This window comes from Xiphophorus couchianus, chromosome 22, assembly GCF_001444195.1.
Source record: "Xiphophorus couchianus chromosome 22, X_couchianus-1.0, whole genome shotgun sequence".
In the NCBI taxonomy this organism is placed as follows: Eukaryota; Metazoa; Chordata; class Actinopteri; order Cyprinodontiformes; family Poeciliidae; genus Xiphophorus; species Xiphophorus couchianus.
Genome location: NC_040249.1, coordinates 15,698,639 through 15,725,996, shown reverse-complemented (window position 1 = coordinate 15,725,996; position 27,358 = coordinate 15,698,639). Strand labels below are relative to the sequence as shown.

Genomic DNA, 27,358 nt, shown 5'->3' with positions numbered 1-27,358 from the left:
TTCAAGTGAAGATCAAACTTGACAAGGACAGGCTGTGTCACTAAGATAATTGTGCTGAGCGTGCCCTGGTTCTGCAGTCAGCCTTTATATTTGTAAGGCAATTAACCAGATTAGAAAGCATAATCAATAACGCCACCCTGTGCAACCCTGCTGCCATCTTCCCCTCCAGAGAAGGAAAGCTCTCCTGTCACAGCCCTGTTGATTCTGCATTTTCTGCTCAAAGCCTTTCTTTCATGTGGTCTTGATTTTTCAAAATTTATTCAGAAAAATGTGGACAATTTCAAAGAGTTTCTACTCCATTTTGCATTTTCTTTACCCCTTTCAAGCATCTGGAAGGTAATTGATTCTTAATTGATTATTCACCACAATGCAAATAGAAAGAAAGGAGTGTGTTATTTAGAAATAATCAGCGCACCACTATAATAAAAAAAAAGTATTTTGTGGGAATCTGTTGTGTGGAGAAAAGTCTTGATTTCTTTTTTTTCCTTTTATAGTCAGACACAGTTGGAAACAAAGAAGTGCATCATACAACACCCATCACACCAGGCTGCTTTCTTCAAGAACAGAGTTAGTGCATAATTTCTCATCTTAAATTAATTGAATGATGACAGCATCAGGGTGAGATCATACCCATCTGTACTTAACCAATTTCTTAATGTCACTGTGTCCAATGTTCGAAGACACACGTAATGTGGATCACATTTGTGCTGTTAACCCTTTTCCAGAGTGGAAAGAAACAAAATGCAGCAACTTTTATCTTGAGAACAGAAATTCTATATTTATTTACTACATGTATAGATCCTTTCAAAATAAACCACACCTCTTAATTGTTTTCATATTTTGTCACATTATAGCCACAAACCTGGTATGTAGCACATTGTTTCCTTTAGAAAAATAATAAAAAATATAACATGTGCTGCATATATTTGTATTCTAGCCTTATCCGTAAATATAATCAAGCTTCACCTCATTAGTTAACAGAGTGTATCTGTTTTAATCTCAATAAAAAATACAGCTACTCTCTAAAGACCTCAGAGGTTTGCTAGAGAGCATCATGAAAACCAAGGAGCACTAAACAGGTCGGAGGTCAAGAAGTTTAAACCAGATTGAAGTTATGAAGCAATACGGTGTGGCACATCTGCAAACCAAGGCATGCACTTGAACTGATAGAGCAGGCAAGGAGGTTATATAACAACTCTAAGGACTGAGGTAGAAGTTTAGATCTAGTCAAAGCCCAGACTTGAATCTAATTGAGAACGTTCAGACTCTACATCCAATTTCACTGGATTCAAACACTTTTGACAGAAAGAATGGGGAAAAAATATCAGTTTCTAGATTAAACTCCAAAAGACTTTCACCTATGATAGCAGAGGAAAGTGGTTCTATTAAGTATTGACTACAAATGCATACCACACTTTTCAGGTGGAATACTTTTGCAAGGCTCTGTGCAAGTTAGTTCTTGCAAACTAAGACAACAAGCTTATTTAGGATGTTTTATTTTTAATGTGATTGTCCTGATGATTAATCAGTTTCACGTCGCTGGTGTTAAGAGATTTTCTGCACAGATGCTTCCTTCCCGTTGAATATTTAATTTCGCTGCGTCTTTATCTCCGAGTTAAGACTTTTATTGGCTACCTCAAATATTTTTCTCAAATTTCCGCATGTGTACCCGCAATGCAAACATGAGTTTGATAAAAGCATATCGAGGCATGAGGTAACAAAGTCTGTCCGGGAGGGGAAATGCACCCCGCGCCAACTGAAGACAACTAGAGAAGCGCGGGAATCCTCTCTTTTTTTTCTGCCAACTCCACAAGATCAGTTTTATAGTGAAGAGTGATCTCACCATATGCGCTGTGGTGGGACTCAGCGTGCCACTACAACATGCACACAACGACTGCAGCTCCGCTCTTCCCAGAACACCAAACCTGAGGATACAGGACTTTATTCAAGATCGACAGCGGGATAATCTGTAAGTTACGCCTCCCTTTTTTTTAATCTTTTGTGGAGACCTGGGGGGGTTTGGTGCAGGGGACTCGAAGGATACTGCTGCCTGTTGGTGCACATAGACGCGCGGGTCCTTGTTGGATTCAGTCTGCAGTCCACTTACCACCAACTGCATTGCCACACAGCCGTGGGAAGAGAATGTGTGTATTATGAAACTCTGCGCCCGCCTGGAGCTTTTCTTCTCAACTCTTTGTGGATCATCGCGCTTACGTCCGCATGTGGAGTGCAGATCATCACTCTTTGAAACAACTACAATGTGGTGCGCAAAGTAAAGTGGAGGAAATGTTGCATCCGCGCGCAGTGGACGGGCAGGACTGTGACTTCCAGAGCGTGCCCGCCGACCCGTGAACGCCGCACTCGATGTGGAGCTTGTCGCTGTCCGACGCGCGTGTGGTGCTGAAATTTGGATGATGCCCAGCCTGCGACTGCAGGGCTGCCGCTCCCTGCACCTGAACGAGGACAACGGCCGCTTCATCCTGCTCGCCGTGCTCATCCTGGTGTACCTGCTGTGCGGCGCTGCGGTCTTCTCGGCCATAGAGAGGCCCTCGGAGCTGCGGGCTCACGGCCGCTGGAACGGGACGCTCCTCAACTTTAGTGAGACCTTCAACATCAGCCTGCAGGAGCTCAACTCTTTCCTGCGGGAGTACGAGGCCGCCATAGCCGCCGGGATCCGGGCTGACGCTCTGAGACCGAGATGGGATTTTACTGGAGCTTTTTATTTTGTTGGAACTGTGGTGTCGACTATAGGTGGGTGATGTTTGCAGCGTTCACTCAATGCCTTGACCTTTGAATCCATTTTGTTGCAGGCACATAGTGGAGAGAAAAAAAAAAGTCAACACACACTTGATAAAATGCCAGGTTTTACGATGCAGATAAATCACGAGAGAAAGGTAATTCAGTTTCCGAACTTTTTCAATCTTTAATGTGACCGATAGCTTTTATGAATCATCTCAGACTCCTTGTTTTACAAAAAATTCATCTAGAATAAGACTCAACTCCTATTAAAGTCCTCCTGATTAACCCCAAATAAAGTTCAGCTGTGCTAGAAGGAGATGTTCTTAGCAAAACACCACAGAAAACAATAAAGACATCCATGAAGCAGAGAAAGAAAATATTTGAACTTAACATTTCTGGGTACTGAATGTTCCCCAAAAACCAGTGACAGAAAGTGGCTAGCTAAGAGGCATGCAGCTACATTTAAGTGTCTGCAGGAATTTCCAGCAAATACTGATGGTGTTTAAAATGTGACTATATGGGGTACAAACGTGGCAATATATGAACCTTTTCTCTGAAATGACACCCAAGTTTGGTGTAAATGAGCAAAAAGCCATTTAAAGCTTCACAATAAGCCTAAAAATGATGTTAAGATCAGAAGTGAAACTCCTTGTGCCCAGAAGTGAAACACAGTGAAGCATGGTGGTGGCAGCATCATGCATTGGGACCTTAGCCATGTTCCAAATACCAGTCAAAGTTGACCCAAAACCTTCAAACTTTTCTAGAAAGCTAAGGATGAGGATGAACTTTAGATTTCTGCATGGCAGTGACGCAAACCTTGAATTACATCATCTGAAGGAGACTTAAGAGGAGAAAGAGACGGCAGACCAGAGTGAGATTTAAACTACAAAATGATTTGAAAAAAGTTGTGAACAGAAAACGTTATTATCAGAAAGAGTTGAAAGTTTCTTGTAAAGAGCAGAGGACAAATATTATCAGATCAAGACTGGCCAGATAGACTGGCACGTAGTGAACTGATGGAGCCAACACAAAGTACATGTTCAGGCCAATTTTATTTTGTTGTTTACTATTATTTATTTAATACACTTGAAGTTTAAAATGAATGTGTCACATGGTGATTTAAACAAAAGTTTTGAATGAAAAGGAGTAGCTGGAGGAAAGAAATCCTATATAGTCTACCTCTTATTGCAAAAGTCAGTTCAATATAATATTAGCAACTAAGCATCAATCAAGATAACTTTTTAAAAACAAAATAGGCTACGTATAAAAACATTAAAAAAAGCATATATATGTTATCTTTGTAATGATGCAGCACTCTGCTTACTTTCATTTTTTATTTTGTATTTCCTCCTAACAGATTTAAGATCTGAGCTGCACAGGTCAATGGTGGAGAAAGTTCTGAACAATTATCTTGATCTCCTGTAATTTTAACAGGGATGTTTAAACAGTTTATATCCACTGTGGTGGTTTCTTCTTGAAAACATAAGTTAGAAGGTGTCCTAAAGCTGAAAATGAGGAACCACCTCACACTGAGAAGACAGTAGAAATTAAGTAATTTCAGGCCAGATGGGTTTTGGAGCCACATGTCTTTCTAAATGGTTAAATAATCATATCATTACTTTCAGTCTGGATATCTGAGGGACTGGAGCAGTCTCCCTGTGGATCACTTTCTTTCCGCTGGCTCGTTTGCAGAATACCAGATTAAACTCTTCCGTTTTTTGAGTTAGCTTTTATTTTGGTCGTGTGTTAAATTTTTGGCTCTGATGGACTTTTGGAAATAGGGGCAACATCTGACTTGTTTGCCATTTGGATTCGCTCGCTCATCGCTGGCTATAGGACAGCACCCATGGGTGCAGCCCCTCTTTTTTTGTCACATTTCTCATCAAACTAACAGGAATGTCAATGAGAAGCCCCTTCTACTCTCCTCCCCCCGTTTAACATTTACTCATGCAATAGGTCAGAAAAGAGCAAGTGTACCTCCCAGGGCAACCCGAGGGCCAACGGTGTAACGCTCTGCATGCCTGATGACTCTGACATCCACTTTCCACCCAAACACAGTCCTTACAGAAAGTATTTAGTTCCTTTTTTCACATTTGTTATGTTATGTAACCTTTAAAGTATTTAGTAACATCCCATGGGATTCACCAACACAACGAAGCTCCTAGCTGTGACATGAAAGGAAGAGTAACTTTTAGTTCAGCCCTCTTTTACCCGGACACCCCTAAATGAAATCTTGTGCAACCAGCTGCCTTCAGATGTGAACGCAGATTGGTGGACGTTGCTGAAATTAATAATCCTAAACACATTTTTTCTTCAGTAGGGACAGGAAAACAAGAGTTCCTGGTCAAGTAAAGTTTATTTTTATTGCACATTTCAGCAACCAGACAGTTCAAAGTGCACTTGCTACTAAACAAATGCAACTCTTAATAGCTGGATTTTAAGTCTTGATTTAGAGGAACTCAGAGTTTCAGCTGTTTTCCTTCTGGAAAACATCTTAAAGTTCATTCCAGATTTGAGGAGCATAGAAGCTGAATGCTGCTTCTCCATGTTTGGTTCTGGTTCTGCAGATGAAGAGCAGACCAGAACCTGTGAGGTGTCGATGGCTGACACAACAACAACAGCAGATCTTTAATCCATTTTTGTGCTACGCCACAGGAAGATGAATGGAACTTGAGTTAATATTTAGCACCTTTTACTGGAATTACAGCTGCAAGTGTATAGAAACGGAAACATTTACCAATGTCACTTCACTCTGTGAAAAGCAATTTTAGAGTCTTTCCACAAATTCTCGGTTAGAATCAGGTCAGGATTTTGACATTAATATGCTTTTAAGCCCGATTCCATGGCTCTGGCTGTATATTTAATACTGTTCTGCTAAAAGATGAACCTCTGCCTCAGTCAAGTAGAGCTTTGTTGTTCCTGGCAGGTTTTCTTCAAGGATTGACACATATTTATTATAAACCATGACCAGTTTCCCAGTTCCTGCTGAAGAAAAGCAGATCCACTCCTTTGTTTCACTAGGTGTGGACAACTTCATTTTGTCGACAGATTCGTACCTGAGTTGTACCTCCAGTCAGCAAGGTCACTCTCAGCTGTTTCTCTGATTAATGCTTGTCTCCTAGTTTTGGTGGATAGACTGTCTCTACCTTGGAACCTTTTAGATACTTAGTGGAGCAGCTAATGAGCAATGTTTAAAACATAGAATATTTTTAATAATCTAATCTTCCTTTAAACTTCTCTACAATTTTATCTTTGACCTGTCTGCTGTGTTCCTTTGAGGACAAAAATGATTAATCGGATTAATCGTGATGAACTGAGTATTGAAATAATCGTCAACTGATTTAGTAATTGATGAATTGTTAACTAAAGTATACAGACTTTAAAAAATAGTCCAGATGCTGAAATAACATATTAAGAGCAGAAATTAAGCCAAAACTGTAGGAACTCCTCAGGTTGCATAGTTTTAACTTCACCCAGTTCAGTAGGAATGCTGTTATTGCAGATTAGGCAATAAAATCTTTATTTAATTTAAAAAAGAAAGTGAATTGTTTGTTGATTTTCATCTTTTATTGTGTATATACTATTGTATTAAAGAGGCTTAAGTAGTTAATTGAAAAATCTGTAGAATCTGTAGAAAGCCACCATGCCCTCTTAACCCCAGAACAGTAGCACATACTTTGTTCCTCCATCACTAATTTATATTCAGCTGTCAGTCACTTTGGCGCATTTCTCACATCTCTGTTAAAATTTGCAAATTTTTTAACAAATTTTGCACTGATTTTGCATTTAGTGTTCAAATTAATTAGTGCAAACTGTAAAACTTAGTTTGAATTAAGGCTGCAGAATATCATCAGTGACAGTTGAGGTTCACCTGAGAGAAACTGTTCAATTTGGGAAATGTTTTCAGGAATGTATGATAAATAAATGCTTCACAGATTCTGACAACTAGTTCAACATTTTCTTTAATGAAATGAATCAAGTAATGAAATGAGGAACATTTTAGAGAATGATTAATCAGCATTCATAAGTGTTGTTCATTTTTGACTGATAAGCAAATGAAAATGTCATAAATAGAATTGATATGATTATGGGGTTAAGGCAGTGTTGTTCTAATATGTGCACAAAGTAGAGAATCTCTGAAACATTCCCAAGGAGAATAAAAACAGCGACATTTTTACTTTCCACATATATAGAAAAAAAAGAAGCAAAACAATAATTACAGAACATGTTCACTAACTGCAAAGGGTTTCTTGGTAGCTGTTGCGAGATAAAATGGCATGACTACAACTTCCCTTGTATGTAAGCAAATCTCAGAAAGGTTTTACTCTTTTGGTGGCATGCCAAAGTCACCAAGCAATCTCTAATCTAAGGTGGAAATCACCAAACTACATGCATGTGGAAAGACACAGGGATGTGAGAATAGAAACACACTTATTTTTGCGATGTCAGTAAGTAGCCAGGTCATTGAGAGAGCAGTACAGTCCTTGGGTGGAAATCCCCTGATGTTATTCTTCTTTAATGAGGTTGAATGAGGTTGGCACCTTTTATTGTCCCCACCAGTTGCTGATTTAATAGTAAGTTGTAAAACCTCTGACTTAAGTTCAGCCGACAACACAGGTAATTAGATTTTGACATAAAATCACAGTTAGTGGTAAAATCGATACATTTTCCTATTCTTCTGCCATACCTGATGAAACAATAAATGTTTTAGTTGTCTTAACATATAAAATGAACCCAAAATATTTTAAAATGTCTAAATATTTTAGACATTTTGGTTAAATGTTCTTGGCTTTAAAGGAGGAAACACTTGTTGAGTGTGAGACGTTTACTGTCAAACATCTAACATGTAGGTCAGAAGTTTACATACACTCATGAATGTCAGATTAATTTTGTGAAGTTCTTTTTAAACCCAGAGTAATATTTGGATTCATGTGATTCAGCAAAAAAAATACTTTTTTATTTCTACCAACAACCTAGTAGCATGTCAGAAATGGTGAAGTTCATTAAACTTGTTTGGTCACCTGCAATGAACGGTTTTAAGCAACCAGATGAACTTATCAGATGCAATGAGGAGCAGCTGAGTTAAATTGAAAGCAGGGAAACCAAAGGAATAATTAGCACAGTGGAGCTGGACCAAGACGAAAAGATCTGGAACCAAAAGGGAAAAAGCCTGACAAATAATCTAAAAGAAATAGATACAAATACACGAGAAACAGAACAGAAGAATAAACAAAAAAACTAAACTTAAAGGGATGCACATGTATGTCAAAAACTTAGAAGTTATAATAATGAACTAAATATGGAAAGACCATAAGAACATAAATAAACCACAAGAGAAATATTAAAATGCAAACACTAAGGAAAACCATAACCTAAAATCCCCATGATAAATTCAGTGGTTTGCAACCATTCCAATCCAAAGAGACATTTCTGTTCTCATTCAAATTAAATAAAACTTCGCTAGAGTCACAATGCAGTTTTATTTATTTATTTATTTATTAACATTGTGTTTTGAAAAAGGACAACTTACAATTTCCTACCGTAAATTTGTCGTCATTTTTAAAGAACCACTATTTTAATTTGCATTTAAATGAAAGAAAACCATATGGAGAACGAATATATTTTCTTCTATGATGTGTTCATATTTGTGGGGGAAAATCGCATAGTTTCCAACCTATTTAGAAGAAAATTTGTTTTAAAAACATTTCTGATACTTTTAGCGTCATTCTGTTGTGAAAATAAAATACAGTTATTCCATGAAAAACTGCAAAACTGGAATTTTTTATTAAATGTATATTTAAAATATCAACATTTGATTCATTTTTAGCCAGTTATTACAGCCATTGTGGAAGGTCCAAAAAGCCACTTGTGGTTCCAAATGCAGAAAATAATCATTTTATATTAAATATTCACATTCTGCCAAGACGATTGGACAAATTCTTATCCAGAATTATGACAAGAGCTTGTTGATGTGTGTAAAATGTGTAACTGAAGTCCTTTTAACAAGATTTTAGTGGGGTGTATGCAACATGTTGACTGTGTGAAGAAAATCTACAATAATTTGTGGGGGAAAAAATTGGATAGTTAAAATTCTTCGTATTACAAGCCAGAATTAAAATGACATGCATGCCTAAAATGAGCTGAACAATTGACCCAGAAGGCTCCCTCTTTCCAAAGCAATGATCATTTGACAGACAAAAAGAAAAACATCCACGGTGTGTATTTTCCAATCACAACTCATTTATCGTGTGTGGGCGCCTGGCCGACTCTGAAACCTTTCTACTGACAAACAAGAAATACTGTTTACAGGAGACTCCAACATTCGTCTGGCTGTTGGTTCGGCAAATCATTCCCCAAAGGACCATCAGTGCCTAATGACTTCACTGATCCCCTGATTTTTCCTTCAGCATTATTTATTTCTCCAAGTATTTACCATGATGAGCCAGGCTGTCCTTTCAGGCAGTCATGAATTGAATCTTTTTCTACAGAAGAAAAGCTTTGCTGTAATTAGTAGCTCTTTGCGATTACTTTTTTCATAATTAACTATAACTAATAATTAACTTTGTACACCTTGATTTATCTGGATACCATGTTGTCTCTTTTCATGTCTGAAAATTACATTAAGCTGTATATTTAATCAAGATTTCAGACCTTGATGTTAGAAAAAAGTATCAACCTCTGACTAAGTTCTAAGTTTATTTTTGTTGCACATTTCAGCAACAATTTGCATGTGCACTTTGAACTGCTTTGTCATGTAAAGCAGTTCAATTAAAAGCATAGCGCAATAACCTATTGTGTTGAGAACAGCAAACAAGCAATAAACATTATGTTTTTGAATGCCATGATCAAAATCATCTGCAAATATTGGAATAAACGCTAAAACTTTTTAAGAGATTTTAAGAGACTCAAATTCTAATATACTGCAAACCTAGAAAATGCATCATAGACGAAAGGCTGCACTGAAGCGATGCACTAATAGTCCAACTCAGGGTTTAACTTCTTACTGAAGGAGTTTACATGGAGACAAAAGAGGCTGACTTCCAGCAGAGTTTATTCTAATAAATGACCTTTGCATGATGCAGAACTTGGCAGAAGTCAATGAGACTGAAAACCAGACAACAATCTGGGAAGGAGGTGAGATGGGATGGGGAAATTTTTAGATGCAGGGCAAGATTTGCATTCATGTTAGCCAAAACTTAAAGCCAGGTGACATAAAGCAAGAATATCACATATAACAGTATCACAATACTGTTTTCAATGGCAACTGATGAGGAATTGCTGCTGGCGGGAGACTCAACTTCCCCCAAATCTAAAAAAAACAAAAAAAAACAGCAAAAGTAGAAAACAAGACAGCATGCGTGATAGTAGCACCTCCTGTTAGCTTGCCCATGTGAGAATAGTAAATCACATTCTCAGTTTGCAGGAACTCTAGTTCATATCCTGCCACATATAACATCCTGTTGAGTTCGTGGATTAGTTATGATGCTATGTGTAGCTAACTAGTATTGGAATGAAAAAAGTCAAATATAAACATGAACAGGTAATTTTTCACAGTAATTTCACCCTGTTATTGAATTTTTTTTAGTTGTGGTTTGAAAGTGTCTTGCACCATAGATGGTTTAAGAGCTCACAAAGTTTTTAAATAATAAGGCCAGTTTCTCTGCTGCTCCAGTTGCTTAAAGGTTTCTGCTTAATGAAGTGAATAATGTTTCATTTATGCAGACAGAGAGTCTGCAGACAGTGCATTTTATTGGAATAAAAGAGATTTCTATTGTGTTAAAGTTGATCTGCTGCCTCTTATTAATTTCACCGTTTTCTCAGAAAGAAGAAGGGATTAAGTTTATTTTCAACACAGAGGTGCTGTTTGAGTTTAGCACCTTCATAGAGTCCACAGCATTAAACATCACAATAAATTGGTTTGAAGGGTCAGACATAATCAGAATTAATGCAACAATAAGGTGTAGTTTCATTATAATGTTTAAGGATTTCTCAAATAACAAAAAGTTTCTGATCAGCAGATGCTGACCGATCAGCAGCAGCACAGGGCTTTAATTTCCCCTGAAGGGGGAAAGCTGTTCCCATCAGGTATGAAGGGAAACCAATTATTCCTCTTGTAAACACTGCCTTGTACACACGTCAGGAGAGGTTGTACATTCAACCACTGGGCAGTGGAGCTGTGGGCATGAGGTCAGCGGTGGGGTCAGCGTTTTACAGACACATCTTTCATTATATCTCTCATTTAGCTGAGGTCCAAATGATGGGACGTGTCCCCTGGGAGAGCCAGTCAGGCAGCAGATGCTTCCACAATTAGGGGGGAACGGGTGAAGCTGTTGTCCAGAAAAAAAAAGAGCTCCATGTTAACAAAGGCCAGAAGGTATGAAGGTTTCAGCAGGGAAATTTCTACCCTGGTTCGTAATGAGGAAGACCAGGTCTGACTCTGTGTTGGAGGAGATGTGTGGCTGGATACAAAATGTTAAAACTCTTCCGGTTTATTAAATGCATTTTAATTGAACTTTAATGGAAAGACCAACATGACCTTGTTAATTATTTTAAAGTGAAAGGAAAAGAAAATATAAAAATAGTTTTAAAATACATACTATGCCATTTGTTTGCACTGAACCCCTTTTACCCTGAGATCCCTAAATAAATGTCAATGCAACTAATTAGTGCAAATTAAACCTTCCAGTTTAATTTGAGTATTAACTGAGCTGTTCTGTAAATGCCTCAGAGGTTTATAAGAAAATATTGGAGCACATTGAGCATCATTATTGTCAAGGATCACAACAGTTTAAAGCAGAATATTTTTTATTTAAAACAATTGACCAAACTTTCAACATCTAATGGAGGGTTGTTGAATTTCTCATCAGAAGATAAAACAAATGACACAACTATAACTTTTTAAGACAGCAATGTGTCTTTACAAGTTAAATGTTTGATTTCCATCTGTGCAAAGCTGTAATAGCTATAACCCCTAATATTTGCACTTATCACTACAACAAAAAGTGATTTTACAAAGTGTTGAATTGGTGGGTAAAGATAAAACAGAGTTTTCTTTTTTTTTAACCATTGTACCCAACTTTTCTACTTATTACACATGTATTACTTGTGTAGGTGTAGCACATAAAAATCTGTCAGGGCTGGTTGTTTTAATATCGCAAATCTGAAACCAAGTTTCACGTTTAATCTATACTTTTCCAATTGATTTCTGACTGCTGATGTTTGAAAGGTTTCCTATGAGAGTCTGCTTGTGTTGTGCTAGATGGAGGAACCTGACTTTAACTGGCTTGATGAAGAGCTCTAGTGTTAGCAGCTTGATTTATGAAACCCAAATTTCTTGATCTGATTAATTCTGGCAACCAGTAAATAATCAGGATGCAGAATTGGCAAAAGAGCAGAAAGAAACCAAAAAAGAAAACTAAATTACCAGATAGGGAGTGAGTGGAAAATGACTAAGAGCATCACAAAATCTGGTCTCTGGCATGAAATCATGAGGCTCAGCTGGTGGTCAGACTTTTTAGCACATGCTGTCTTAATTCCTGTAATCAGCAGACAAGCAAAGAAAGACGAGCGCTCTTCAGAAAAGCACAGTAGCAGACTTTAAAGAATACAATAAAGGAAATAAACTCATGAGCAATCAGTCAGGATAAGGACTCTTTACATAAGTATGTGACATATTCTGTTTTATAATCTTTCTGCATATGCTGCATAGTCTACAAACTCTTCCTTTTGCACACTGAACAAAGCGGACATACTCTACTTAAAGTCTTCAGTGCTGCACTAAACTACATACAGTTTTAACCCTCTGACTTTTAATAGTGTAGCATTGCCCTACATTTCCAGTCTTAGCCTTCCTGTTTTTATTCTCATTAAGGAGGGCACAAGAGCCTGTTCTGCTAACACAGTTTCCATCAATATGGTTGCTATTTATAACCCTCAGTTAGGGCTGATAGCTGACAACTGCCAATTAGGACATTAGGACGACTTTCTGTAGAAGTTTTGGGGTTTATGTATCTTATTATTAGTCACTGCACAGATATTTCAGAGAAGAACAGTTGCTAAAAAATTGAGCAATAGGTTTCAATGTTTTGAGAGAAAGTGGATATGCCCAGTTAGAGCGGGAGGCTATTGTACAGTTTTGTGTTTTGGGATGTTTATTCCTTGGGATAAATTGTGTCCTGCTTGTACTTGCCCCCTGGCAGCTACTGCAGCATCCTGCTCCACAATAGCTGTAGCCACCCACAATGGGAGACAAGGCAAATAAGATAGTTTAACGCCACCAAACAGACCCACATTCTGATTTGTTTTGCTTTAAATGAGGTCTGGTTTAGTCTCAGTGCAGTCGAAACCTTTCAGAATGACAAATAATAACATGGGAGTGACAAGAGGAGGAGAAATAACTAATAAGACAACTGTTGATGTTGTTACTGTAAATATTTTACAGTAACAACATAAGCACATTCTGTAGTTTTATAGTTTTACTGGAGGTACAAAATTTATATTGCACAAATACTACGTAGCTTAAACAAACTTCTTCTTTTGCAGCACCATGGACAGCATCAAAATGTCTCTGCACGCAAACAGATTATTTTATTTTGTGGGGTTTATAACGTCCTGTTGGAGCCACACACTCATTTCCACAGAACATCAGGCACATGAAGAGTCACAGACAGACTCCTTGTACTAATTACATGCACCACCTCCTTTACCCTGCGATATTAAAATTGATCTTTAGAAAAGCCGGACATAGACAAGATACTTTCAGTCACAAGCTGATTGCTCATAACCTAATCCCAAATTAGCTGCCTTATTGTTTTATTTAAGATCTCTGCAGATGAGGAAATCATAGACTAGAGTGCATGCAAAATGCAAAATTGCTCATTTGTTGACAGGAATTACAGCACATGTATGCTTTCACAAGCACTGTTCCCTTCCTTTCTAAATTTGGGAATCTAGTAACAAATTACAAACATTGGATTTTATTCCACACAGCGTCACAAGGGAGAGTCACATTAACTTTCTAGCATCAAAGAGAGATTAGGTAACACTGCAGACATTGAGTTTCTGCAGCTTTTCCACTGGCTGGGGTGGAAACAGGATAAAATGTGTGAATGGAACAAAAACACATATTTCTCCACATTTTATTTCACTTTACATATTTTATATATTATAATAAAGATGCTTGTTGCCTTTCCAACTGATTACTTTATACTGAATGACATCATCATGTAAAAACAAAGAAAACAAAACAACCTAATGAAATCAGATGTACATTGAATAGCACTTCAATCCAAAATATATATCGTTTATATATCAGATCATTTAATGACAACTTGTAAAAAGCCCAACTGATTGCATCTAGTCATTGATTTTTCTGCTAATCTTTGTCCCGAGCAAGCATGTGGCGACAGTGGCAAGCAACCATTTCCCTGTAACAGGAAGAAACCTCCAGCTGAGACAGACTCAGCATGAGAGACCAGGACAGGAAGGAGACACGGTGTAACAACAGCATTAGTGGACCAGGAATACTTTTTGAAAAAGACAAAGGTAGAAAAAACATAAAGTAAAATTAAGGCATAACCTGAAAACAGCAGGAGAAAAAAACAAAGTTCTCCAGAAAATTCACCAGTTATCAACAACAATAATTTGAACAAAGTTAGTGAACAACATGACCTGGAAGTTAACCCGATAAGCTTAGATGATGAAAATAATTAATGGCATTCATAATGGGTGTTTTGTAGAGTAACTGCAGGCCAATGTGTTAAAAAAAAAAAACGCATTCATTCATCCGAATATTTCTTCTGAAGCAGCAGTTTTTAAAGGAATCTAAATATCTACTTATTTTTTGGAGGAGAGGTTTAATATGAACAAAGTGAGAGTCATTGTGTCTAAACTTTGTCTTTGTCTGAGGGAGCTCTTTTCTTACTGAAGTATAGTCTGCAGTGCAGCGATAAAGCCTCTACAAGGATTCCTAATGGCTTTATGACGAGAAATAATGCCAAAAAAATAAATCAGAATTCTGTCCTTCCATATTCTCATAGTTTTGTGATTATAAATGTCAGTTCACAATTTGACTTAATGCCAGGCTTACAATAATAGGCAATTAATGTTGAGAAGGTGCATGAGGAGATTGCTGCTTGGCAATTTAAATGAAGCTTTTACCACTACAACATCTTTCAGAAATTACAAAAAATACATATATTGTCAGTTTATTAAACTTCCCTTATTTCTTTATAATAAGAAGCAGGTCTTAGCTAACAATGTTTATGCACTACAAAGACACAAAGTATTACAGAGTATTTTTTGTCCGGTTTCTAGAGCAAATATCTTCAGATAAAATCAACTTATAAGTCAGTTTCAGCAAGTTATAGGAGCTTGTTTTAAGTCAATAATTCCTTAATATTTATAAAAACAACTAGTTGCGCTGCCAGATTATTTCACTTATAACTTGGGAAAAATGTCTTGGTATAAGTGAAGTAATCTGCCAGTGGAACTAGTAGTTTCTAAATTTATTTTAGAAACATGTTCTTAAAGCAAGCTCCTATATTTTGCTGAAAACTTACTTGTAAGTTACTTTTGTCCTATTCCAAATGTACTAAGATATTTGCACTAGAAACTAGACCAAAAATACTTGGTAAGATTTAGTGTTTTTGCAGCATAGACAAAAGTAAAAATAAACTAATAACTAGCTTGAAAGTAAATCAGCAGTCTTTTATGACTGCTGTGTGTTTCATAAAGTCATTAAATGTTTATTCTCATTTCTCCATAGTCAATATTTCTCTCTGATTTTTTTTTTTGAGTCACTTTCAAAAAACGCTGATTTTGCAGCTGAACTTTATTGACCCTCCCTGGTGAGGTCGGTGAGACTATTACATGCCTGACCGGACCCTGTGTATCTAGAGGAGAATAGCACATTAAAGGCCTCCCCTGTACTGTCCTGTGCTTTGTAAATCCACGTGGCACTGAGGTTGCGAGACGGTATCGCCTCAGCCTGGTGGAGCGTGCATCTGGCATTTAAGCTGTGAGAGAAACCACGTAATAGACGGCTAACTTTTGACGGTGCGCTGTGTTTTCACAGCGAGGTGGTGTTCTCTTATTTAGATTAATTGATGTGTGCGGCCTTGCTGAGAAAAAAACCATCTGTGTTGTTGTTACTGTTGGTACATGCGCTACCAGGAGGTGGGTGGGACCTGTTTGCAATCTGTGAAAGCGAATTCATCGTGTTTGTGGTCCGTCTCTCACGTTGCTGCCAGACTCTGCTGACTCCTCTCTAGCAGCTATCTCTAGTCTGCTTGTAATTACCACATGAAAACTTGATTTTATTTGTCCTTTTAACTACTTGAAAGCCACATGTTGTGAATCTGCCTGGCTATGCCGCACAGAATGAGAATCACCTCAAAGGACTGATGTGAGTCGGTCAATAAGACTGTTTTTCTTCCCAGTTTCGGCTGCCGTCTGTCCCCCCCTCCTCCTCTTTAGATCTCTTCGGACTGCTGGGTGAAATCACAAGCTCAGAGGAAATGTCACTGTTAAAAATGGAAAACAGAGGGCCTTCAGTCACATGAAAGGCACCACAGGTCCTTTTAGAAAGTGCACAGTCCAGATGCTCAGCATAAAAATTGCCTCACTGGTGCTTACGTCGAGCTGAACACCAGATAAGCAGCATAGACGTTCTGTAAAGATGAGTCTAATTTTCTGTACAATACATATTATATCTATCTTAAAGCTGCTCTACTCAGCATTTTCTATGATGAAATGAAACCAGAGGTAGGCTGAGTTCACACATAATTACTTTTACTGGCCACAAGTTAAAGCTTAATGGAAAAATAACTAAGTTATGGTTGTTTAGGTAATTTTACCTCTTTAACACCATTAGGTTTAACGTTGAGCAACATTTTAACTTGGTAACTACAATTACAGCAAGTGTGACACATAATGTAAACAACAGATTTGTGCTACTTAAGTGTCAACCCCAGAAAAAACCATTATAGGATGCAAAGGAAGGTTAAAGTTAACTGAAAAATCATTGTTACTGTCTCAGAAATTAGACAACCAAATGTGTTGTGTCTAAGGTCAGCTGTGTTTGGGAATATAACTCTAATGTGTTACCTCTAATATTCTGCATGTCTAATGTAAATCACTGCATTTCAAACGTTAGCATTGATTTGCTCTTTTCTCACAAAGACTGAATAAATTTGTGCCAATAACTTCCAGAAAAATTCAAACTGGTGATATTAGTAATTACAGACCCTAAGTGGGCAAATAGAGTACGGTAATAATTGGGCGACACATCTGGTAATGATCTGTACAAACGCCTCCAAATAACGATGATCTTCCAGTTTGCATTTATGTTAAAGCAGAACAAATTTCAAGATTTGTTGACGTTGCTCACTTCAAGATTATCTATAAAGCTCTAAAAAATAAATTTTTGTGTCTTTCTCAACTTTTTGCCAGAGCTGGATCATATGGGACCCACAGCAAAATTTTATGTGGGAGTTCAACTTCAACTTATTACCCGTTGCCCACCAAAGCAACACAAATACAGTTTTGTTTTGAATTTTGCAGTGTTAGATTCATTGTTTACAACTAAACCCAGAATAAAATTACCAGTATCCCAGGCTGTGTTGTGCTTTATTTGTTAAATGAACAGAAATTAAATGACTCCAACACAGAGCATCAGTCATAATAAAACTAGCGTCATTATCTGTATAATTGTGACTGATATATTTCCTTTAAATTCTTGGAAAATTTGAGATTTAGAAACCTTTGGAGTGATTTTAAAAATAGATTTGTTTTGTAGTGAAGTTTGATTAATGTCCCCAGTTGCAGCACAGAAGCAAGCTGCATGACTCAAATAGTTCTAATAAACCTGCACAGAGATAATTACACTGCAGTCAGGGACAAATAAAAGGCGGAGCTTCGAAATAAAAAACTAAAATCCCTCAAAAAACATCTGCTGATGGTTTCAAACACAAACAGAAACCTAGAGTGACACTGAAACAGAGAGCAAGCAAATTAAAACAGGAAGCAATGTTTATCAAGAGAAACGGTGGCTAAGCAGTGAAATGAAAAGCTCAATTAAAAAGAATACTTCGGAGTGCGAGGCTGAGGCTCTGGAGCTGGAAGTGAGGAAGGTGATGCTGGGGCTGAGAAAGAGAAGGGGTTACAGAATATCTCAGCTAATCCTGTCTGGTGCTCCATCCTGTAGCAGTTTTAAATGAAAGCACCCAGTGGAGCTCCAATAACAAAACTCTAGACTCTCCTGTTGCTATCAGTCTTGACCAAAGTCCACAGAGCTGAGCCACAGTTTTACAAAATATGTATTTACTATTTCTTTCTATTCCAGGAAGTCAGTAGTTTAAGTTCATTTCTGGTCGATGCGGACACAAACTCAAAGTTTAACAGATTATGACACATTCTTGAGAAACATAAATAAAGTGAGATGAGATAAAATGTTCAGTTGATTCTAATTTATGTGTATTGACCAAATTAAATTTGTATCTTCTGATACATTAATGGATTATGTAGGTTTGTGAAGTGATGTATTTGTGCATACATTTACATATGCATGTATATTGGATCACTAGTTTGATTAAGAACTTGCATGAAGATTTACAGACTGGATAAGCCATTGCTTCTTCCTGCTCCCTTTTCAAACACCTTTGGTTTTGTTTTACAGAATATTTAGCTGGAAATTTTATGTTGTTGCTAATAACTTCCCCCCCCCCGTATTTGTTTTGTGTATATTTTTCTGAAAGACAAAAAAGAGAGGTAGGAATGATGGGGGTCTTATGCAGCAGTACCAGCGGCTGGTTATTTTAATTGAGACAATTAAAATTAGCATTGTGGAAATAAAGTTCACAGTCGTAGAAAGTGACTCTCTCTCCACTGTCACAATGTTTTCTCTTTTCTGAGTGTTTCCAGAAGTGATCTGTAAGTTCAACTCTCCATTTATGTGTGCGTGCGTGTGTGTGCGGGCGGGCGTGCGTGTGTGTGTGTGTGAGGGAGAAAGTGTTGGAGAATCTTCAATAAATCCCCATCATGCTCCTGTACAGGACACTGTGCACATTTCTGCACTCCTTTGCAGCAGGTCATAAATCTGCCTTGACTTGCTAAGACGCGTTCGCCTACGTTCAGTATCTACAGACCCAGCTCTTCAAGCGAGACCAATTTCATTTTAGAGGACACAGCAGTTTCTGTATGCTTCTTTCTCCCCAAACTGTTTAGTATTACACCTAAAGTCCTCTTTGCAACGATGAGGCAGATTGTGAAAGTTCTAGTGTAACTTTCTAGCAGCTGGCAATAAGATTTATCTACGTTATTAGCATTAAAGAAGACTTCTTATGCAAAATTCCCAATTTTGTACTTTCATTTGAATATCAACTGCTTCTAAAAACAGTCCAAATGCTTAAAAAACACCCAGCTATCTTTTTAGCAATAAATTAATGTGTTTTGGTGTCTGGAAACAATCTGCCGAATGTTAAATCACTTTCAACAGGCACTGAGCTGTTACCCAGCAACCCTCGTCAAGCCTAGCCTCGTAACCTAGCAACCCAAGGCTGAGTTCCAGTACATTCGATCAACTGGTTTTACCTTTGTATGCTCTGTATAATGGCTGCTGGTAAAGACAAGTGTTTTGTTTGACATACCAACCAGAAACCACTTGCTGCATTCTTGTTGGTTGTACAGGAGGCTCCACTTCTGCTTTTCAAAGATGCACAGCTGTATAACTGTCCATCTGTTTGCAGCTCTTTTCAGGTGTCAGTGTAAACTTTGAGTTAGGGGCATGGACAGCAGCAGCTTATTTGTATTTAAAATGACAAGATTCCCCTAAAACATTTTGGGCAAAAAATATAATGAACATGTTTTGTATAGCCCATAGACCTATCCTAACTTGTTCAATGAATCATAAGTCACTTTAGCAATTATCTTTCCTGCTTGTATGACAGCTTGGATATGTTTGGGGGAAAACAATCAATGCTGACAGCCCAAAGAGATGTAGCTACAGTATATGCAAATTAGTTTAAAGGACTTTTAAAACTCCTTGAGTCGCATCAGTTTTCATGAGCTTCAACCAAGCCAACCTGATAACAGATTAAATCTGGTGAAAGTTAAAAAGGCACACTCCAAGTCTGAGTTTGTCCTTGAATTTGCAGGATGGTTCATCAGTGTGATTAAGTTACAAAAGAAAGAGCCAGCACTGTATCATCCATCCTCAGATACATAATCCACACTTGCTCAGATCATATAATCTGTTTAGATTAGATAATTTTTCACATTCTTTCTGGGGAAAAAAATAAAATAAAACATACAGGATGATGTGTAGCTGAATATATTTGGTTTTCGTGGCAGCATCTACAAAATATTCTGCTACCTTCAGGCTGCCACATAAATGGGCACGTTTAGTTTCTGGAGAAGTCGGTACTCAATCTAATCACGAGCAACAGAGCGTACCTTTATCATTTCTCTATGACAGCTTTCTGTGTTTTCTCTATGTTTGATCCAAGATCATTATTGCAGCTGTCAGTAACACTGCAGCCCCTGATGGGGATCAAGTTTTTGCACAGCCCAGAATTTCATGGCTTTGTGCTTTCGCTTTTCACATGGTTGCTTAACCTCAAGCACTCATTTCCCTTTTGGCAAATGCTTTGAATGTTTTTATGTAATTGGCAAAAATCTGAGAAAAATATGAAAAGTGTGTTTGTACTGCAAAATCACATCTGTAAAATGCATTAGCTTAATTTGGACACTTATCTTGCACATATGAGAGTGGTTTAAAAGCTGGGTTGGGAATAAAATTACATAGCTTTGCATAGCTAAACGTTAATTCAAATGCAGACAGGGGATTGAGCAAGACAAGTTTAATACTCAGCAGAAAAGCAGACGGTTTATATTTGTGAGAGAGAAGGTGTAAATCTGGATGACAGTGAAATAAAGAGACACAATCATTGCTTCAACTTGTAGTCACTGTGCCTTAAAATAGTCTTTATAATGCTAGAAGATTTTTTTCATTTTGCTACAGTAAAACCATGTTTTTATTTCATTGAGGTTCTATTTGATGAACCTTCATGACTCTAAGTAGTACATAACTGTGAAGTGGAAGGAAAAGGATACATTGCCTTCAAAATTTCTTCTGAATAGACATCTTTAAACTGGAATGCTCATATGCGTTCAACTTCATTGCAACTAGAGCTGCAAGTATATACAAGCTAAGCTCAAGAATCCAGGATAGTCAGCAGGATGCACGGTCGCACTGTTGTCTTGCAGAAAGAAGGTTCTGGGTTTTTGGGGGGTTTTCTTCATGCAGGTTCTGTGTGTTCATGTGTGGGTTTTCTAGTTGCAGCAAATTTATTTTTGGGTTATCAGAGTGGGGTAAAAACTAATGCACAACGCATGTTTTTTATTTTTGTTTGTAAAGAAACAAGAAATCATACATCACTCTGAATACTTTTTCACATATTGTTTTCTGCCTTATTTCCTACCAAAAAGATGAAAAATACACAAAAAAATGCCGAGGAATAAATGTTGGTCTGGATCTAAAAACAAAGCAGATTTTTTTAATTATTTGTTTTCCTCAGAAACAAAAATCAATATGGACAACGGCAGAGTCATCAGTCCTCCAGGCTTTCTTTTTGTATTTCTTTAACCACTGAAATATACTTTAAGAAAAAGTGGATTCAGTAGTTATAAAATAGCAAAAAACAATGAATTTCAGGTTTTGATCTGATTGGTCTTTTCAGGATCTAAACCTACACAAAGCGCTACATGCGTAATTTATATCTGTATCGACTTGTTTTAATGAATGTTCCCACACGTTTCTTTATAATCCTGCTGGTCCAATATTTCTTATCGCTGCATGCTCATTATAATTGCGTTGACAAGCATAATAAATGCCATTAACGTCTGTTATGTGTGCGCGCGCAGGATGATAAATTCTCACTGATTTGCTGCAGGGTCCCGCAGAGACATCACTGACTGTGCTGGCTTTTAGACACGTTATACTACAGTATTTAACTTAACCATCAGTTCACAGATGCACTGATATGATACGGTCTCCAACCAGACTGACCTATTTTTTGATGCGCTATTTGTAAACCTGGCAGCATCCTGTGTGTATTTCTGTTGCAGTCAGTAAACTTGGCAGCTCCTCAGCAGATGGTGCGGTGATGGTGTCGCAGGTCTGGCCGTGATGCTGCTTCCTCGGCCCTCTGTCCTCTCTGCGGACCCCTGCCGCGCCACGCTCGTGACTAATCAGTTCCTGCTTGTCATCAGAGGGGCGGGCAGGCGTGGCGGTCTCTGCTGCTTGTTTCAGGCCAATCTGAGGCTCTTCAGAATGATAGCACAGAATTGGTTTTATTGGGAGCTTGTTTTTGAAAGCTCAGAAACAAGGATAGAAACAGCCTTTATTGTCGCCCAGTGGGGAAATTCAGGTGTATCAGCAGCATGAAGACATGTAGCATATTAATAACAATATTATTAATAATAATACTGCGCAAGACAGCATAAAAATCATCGTACAGTTGTCAGAAATAGAAATTACAATTCAAATGACGTACAACTAAATACACTGCAAAAAATCTTACACATTTTTTGTCTATTATGTTGCAAATATCTTATTTTGTGTGGGGAAAAAAGACAAAAACTAATTTTCAAGTAACTTTTTAGCAAAATATAGTAGCTTGTTTTACATCAATAATTCTTGTCTATTGACAAAAAGTACTAGTTCCACTTTTTCCACTTATAACATGGGAAACGTGTCTTGTTATAAGTGATAAAAATCAGCCAGTGGAACTAATTATTTTGATCAATGTTGAACAATATTGAAGAATTATTGAAAAAGCAAGTTTCTACATCTTACTGAAAAGTTACTTTTAAGTTTTATTTGCACAGAGTAGACAAAATACTTGGTAAGATTTTGTGTTTTTTGTAATATGTATGTGTGTTGAAGATTAATACTTTATTTACAATCAAGTATATCACAGTACAGAAAAACAAATGTGCAATAACAGCAGAAAAATGAATAAAAGTGCAATTACTGCACAAAAGCCAGCAGGGATGTAAACAATCAGTTGAGGATATTTGAGTTTTTGTTGTCCAAAGCAAAGAAGACATTTGCTTTTTGATAATGTATTTCTTAATAACTAGAAAAGGGTTATTTTATGATAACTGATAAAAAAATGTTTCTTTTAAATCTGGATGGAAGAGTCTTATACCTCAAAGTTTCCCCTTTAATTTTTTTATCCTAATTTTCCCAACTGACCTTTCAGCTCCTTTCTTTATTTTTTTTGACTGAACTCCTTTCTGCTACAGGCAAGCTGCTCTAACATTAGATGGAAAGATTTATAGCAAGAACCTTGGGAGGATAGCATTCTAGTAAAGTGAATCAATATGCCTCTTTGAGGAAGCATTAATTTGTAAAAGGTGCCAACCGGGCGTCTATCCAACAAAACATGAGCTCCAGGATGATCTTTCTGTGAGTTGTGAGACACACCAGGAGTCTGGTTATAACCTGCCTTCATTTACGTCTGGCTGTCAAACAGTGCTGAGAGTTTTAAAAGTTACCCAGATATTGAGTAAAATCTTTCCTCCATATCAAGTTCTGCTTTGGCAAAAAACAAATCTATCTTCTGTAAATGTCAGCTCATGTTTGCGTGATCTTATGCGAATATATGCAGCCCTTCAAAAGGGATTACAAATGATTATTACAAACCAACAAGGACCATACTTTATTACGTTTTTTTCCCCGTAGTTTAATCATAAATTAACTTCAATAAGCCACATTTTTTTTGGTAAAGCTATAATATGGTAAAGAGTCTTTTTTTTACCATATTATAGCACATTTACCATTGGAAGTCTAATCTTTTTTTTTTTTTTTAAAAGTGCATTTGTAACCCATAAAATTTGTAAGTACTAAAACATTTGTTGAGCGTGCCTTGCAAATGGTAATATCAAATATTAATATCAATATAAGATCTACAGCAGCAACATTTCTGGGATTCTGACTTACTGCTTTAGAGCGGCTTGTATTTGGATGTAATACGTTGGAATGGCTGCTCATGTTCTTGTGTAAAATACAGATTTTTCAGTAAAAATACTAACAAAAAGGGAGCTCTGGTTAGACTAAAACTGCTCGACTGTATGCAAACCTCTGACCAAAACTCCAATAAAAACCCTCGCATGCTGCAGAGTTCGAGCAGCACTCCTCCTCTCACAGTGGCTCATATGTATGAAATTTGCTAATTGATTGCTATTTAGAGTTGAGTGGTCGACAGTGTGCATCAAATAAAATGCAGAGCGTTTAATATCACTATTAGCACCACCCTTTCTACTTTCACTGAGCTGTTCATGTCCTCTGCTTTAATATGAAACATAATGTACCATTTAAATTTGCCACTGAAGTGAGAGCTGTTTATTTTAGATTGTTATGTGATAACTGTAGATCGCAGGTGATTTACACTTGATTACTGGCAGTTAAATCCATCCTAAATGCTTGATCCACTACAGTCCAGTATCGACCCGTTATGATAACCCGAGGCTTTGAATTAATGTCTTTTCAATTCAAAGGGATTTGTGAAAAATGTAAGGCTGTCAAAGATTTTTAATGTTTAGGCTCTGCAGAAACTATTGAACGGATTAGGCCTTGGAGGTTTATTGTATGTTGTTGACATTAAAAGGACACAGCTCCATTGTTGTAGTGATGTTAAGCTACCTTAAAATATTTTATTGTTCATAAATCAATCAGTCTGATAAACTTATATATACTGTATATATACTATACTTTTTTGTCCCAGACTCTAAATCTCTGTTTTCCCACATGCACATACATAAACACTAATACAGACTTTTCTGAAATCTCCACTTTGGTTGTATTTTTTTTAATATAAATTGTTGCATTAGTAATACTTACTGAATATGAAAAAACATTTTATCCTTAAGATTGATTATGAATAGCTAAGGTTCACTGATTTTATTCCTGTGCCTCATATATTTGAATGTCCACCTGCAGGAATAAGATGTTGTTTTGACTAGACCTATTGATCTACAAGGAGATTTTTAATTGACCTGCAAAAAAAGCAGTGGTGTTTGTTTGTTGATGAAATGTGTCTGTCGTTTAAAGACACATAAAATCAAATTGTGTTCTTCCATCATCTATTAATCTCACTCCTTCAAATTCTCCCTCCTCAGATCGCAGAAACCTTTAGCACAGACCTTTGCTAAAAACTGTCAAATCATAATTAATGGTTATAAAAGACACCGTCTAAATAACTCTCCTCCTTCTTGAAGCTCTGGTGTGTAATTATGTGTGCAGCCACTGAGGCATAGCATCATTTTCCATGTTGAGTTGAGAATACTTTATTTAATGTTAATGAATAAATATTCTCCAAGGGCTCCGACTGAATCGGATTAGCACACATATAATTTTCTGCCTTATCAAGTTCCACTGGATGAAATAACTCATCTCAACTCTTTCCCTGAGATCAGCACCTCCATTTTCCTCCTGCTGGCTTCAGTTGTAGCCTTTATTTAAGAGCTTTATTGTCCAAATAAAGATGTCTTTGTAAACAAATAAGCTTGTGTTTGCTTAGTTGGGGCTTTGCTTTCTATTATTGGATGTTATCCCCTAATGTGTCTTGACACAGTGGTCTGGAGTAATGGCTCTGAAATGCTACACCGAATCAATGCCTGGTGCCTTTTCCTCTCTTAGGTAATTTACTTGGTAATGAGAGACGGTGCGGAAGGCTGTCTCTGCAAGCTCTCAGAAGAGGTAATCTGTTTCCCACTGATTCAGGCAGGTTAAAGAGTCTTGGGTTGCTAATTAATTAACTAGAAAACACTGAAGTAGGATTTCACTGAAGGGCTCAATTTGGGTGATCAGAACCCTTCGCCCTTCTGCACCCTGGAGTTTCCTCGATGTCTGCTGGTGAACTTTGTCACTGTCATAAAAGCAGGCATTTCAGTATCTGTAACGTACAAAAGTCGTTTTTGTTTGGTTTTTGTACACGTGAGCGAGCCGTGTTCCTTCTTGTCTATAAAACAATCTGTATCAATCAAAATTGATCTAAATGAGCTGGCATGTCAACAAAAGACACGCTTCAGAGTGGTTTTCACGGCCAGAGATAAGGTCAAAAAAGCCATTTTGGCCATCATAAAAGAAGTATTGTCATGCTATTGATGCCATTTATTACCTGACAAGGATGGTTGGAGGAAAAAAGGAGGAAAACGATCTGGCCTAATGCTCTGAGGAGACTGAAACGGTTGATGGGAAAATCTATTAACCTTGCCCCGAAAGTGAACTTGCTGATATTTGAGCACGATTTTATTTGTTGACAAAAATAACATCTGTTACTTTGTTGATATGTGACATAACGTAGTATAAATCCCTGCATATCTGTGTGTTTGTACATAAAGTGTCCTGACATTGAGCCTGGAACAGAAACCACAAATCAGGTCATTTTAATAGTTAAAGGGAGATACTGTATGTGCTTTGACTGTCAATCATAAACATAAAATAGAAAATAAGGAGATAAAGCTTAAATATAGCATGTGGACCCTAATGAATGACTTGAAAGTGATATCACCTTCTATGCTTGTTGGCACTCCAGATAAAGATGCTTTAAAAAATGCTGAAATAAATTAAATTCAAATAATAAATACAATTAATTAATATTATTAATATTTTATTGCAGCAGCATGATTACACATTGTAAAAAAAACAACTAAGTGACTCCTGTAACATACATTTAAATTAAGGAATGTTTATAATTATTCCTTAATTTTAAAGTTGATCACAGTGTGTTTGAGCTTTTAATTAACAACCCATGACTTCTGGACCTTTTGCTTCTAATCATTGTGCAAAATGGGAAAGACGAGAGAACCTGTTCAAATAATGCAGATGTGTGTCCAACTGCATAAAATCATTACTCGCCCAAGTACTCTGATATTGGTAGTCATGAGAAAAAATACAAATCTTTACCTTGCGTCTGAGAAGAAGTGAGAAGAAGTGGAAGTGGGACCAGTGAATGAAAAGGATATGTCTGTAGACACCACACTGACAAAATGTTACAGGAGAAGGTCCTGTTCTTTTGGTACTGCGGATGTACAAAGTGTTAAAAATATGGCTATTAATCAATGTGGCACCACATATATGTTTTTTTATAAACCATTATTCTCAGAATGATAATTTTTCTAATTTTTTCTAAATTAATGTACTTAAAATAAGGATTTGACTTTTTCAAACATTTTCAGTGTAAAGTTATCCTACTGCAGAAAGAAATTGATTCATTTAAAGGCTTTTTACACATTTTTACCAGGAGAGCCAATATGTGTGGAAGGGGCTGTGCATTAATGTAATTTATTACTAATATACTCCATGCTATGAAACTGTGACTCCCACAGACGGATCCAAGGTGGGTTTTGGATCTTGAAAGATTTATTATTTCTGCACCATTATTCTTTTTTTTAAATAGCCGTTCCTATTTTGTTAATGTTTAATATATTCAATTGAAGTAAGCTCAGTTGATTTGTTTCAGTCAAGGAAATATATACAGTGATTTATTTTATAATTGTGGCAGTTAAATGGCTGAGAGAATATATGGTATTTGACCTTCTCCATCCCCGATTT

The 27,358-nt window shown here is 37.1% G+C and overlaps 1 protein-coding gene across 1 annotated transcript in view; it reads left to right on the top strand.

Annotated features, from left to right (window-relative positions):
- Window positions 1-1,762: 1,762 nt before the first annotated feature.
- Window positions 1,763-27,358, top strand: part of kcnk12 (potassium channel, subfamily K, member 12) — a 34,855-nt gene continuing 9,259 nt past the window's right edge. Inside the window, exon 1 of the mRNA XM_028005898.1 lies at window positions 1,763-2,751. Coding sequence (XP_027861699.1) covers window positions 2,412-2,751 — 340 coding nt within the window. The 5' untranslated portion in view covers window positions 1,763-2,411. The remainder of the gene's footprint in view (window positions 2,752-27,358) is intronic.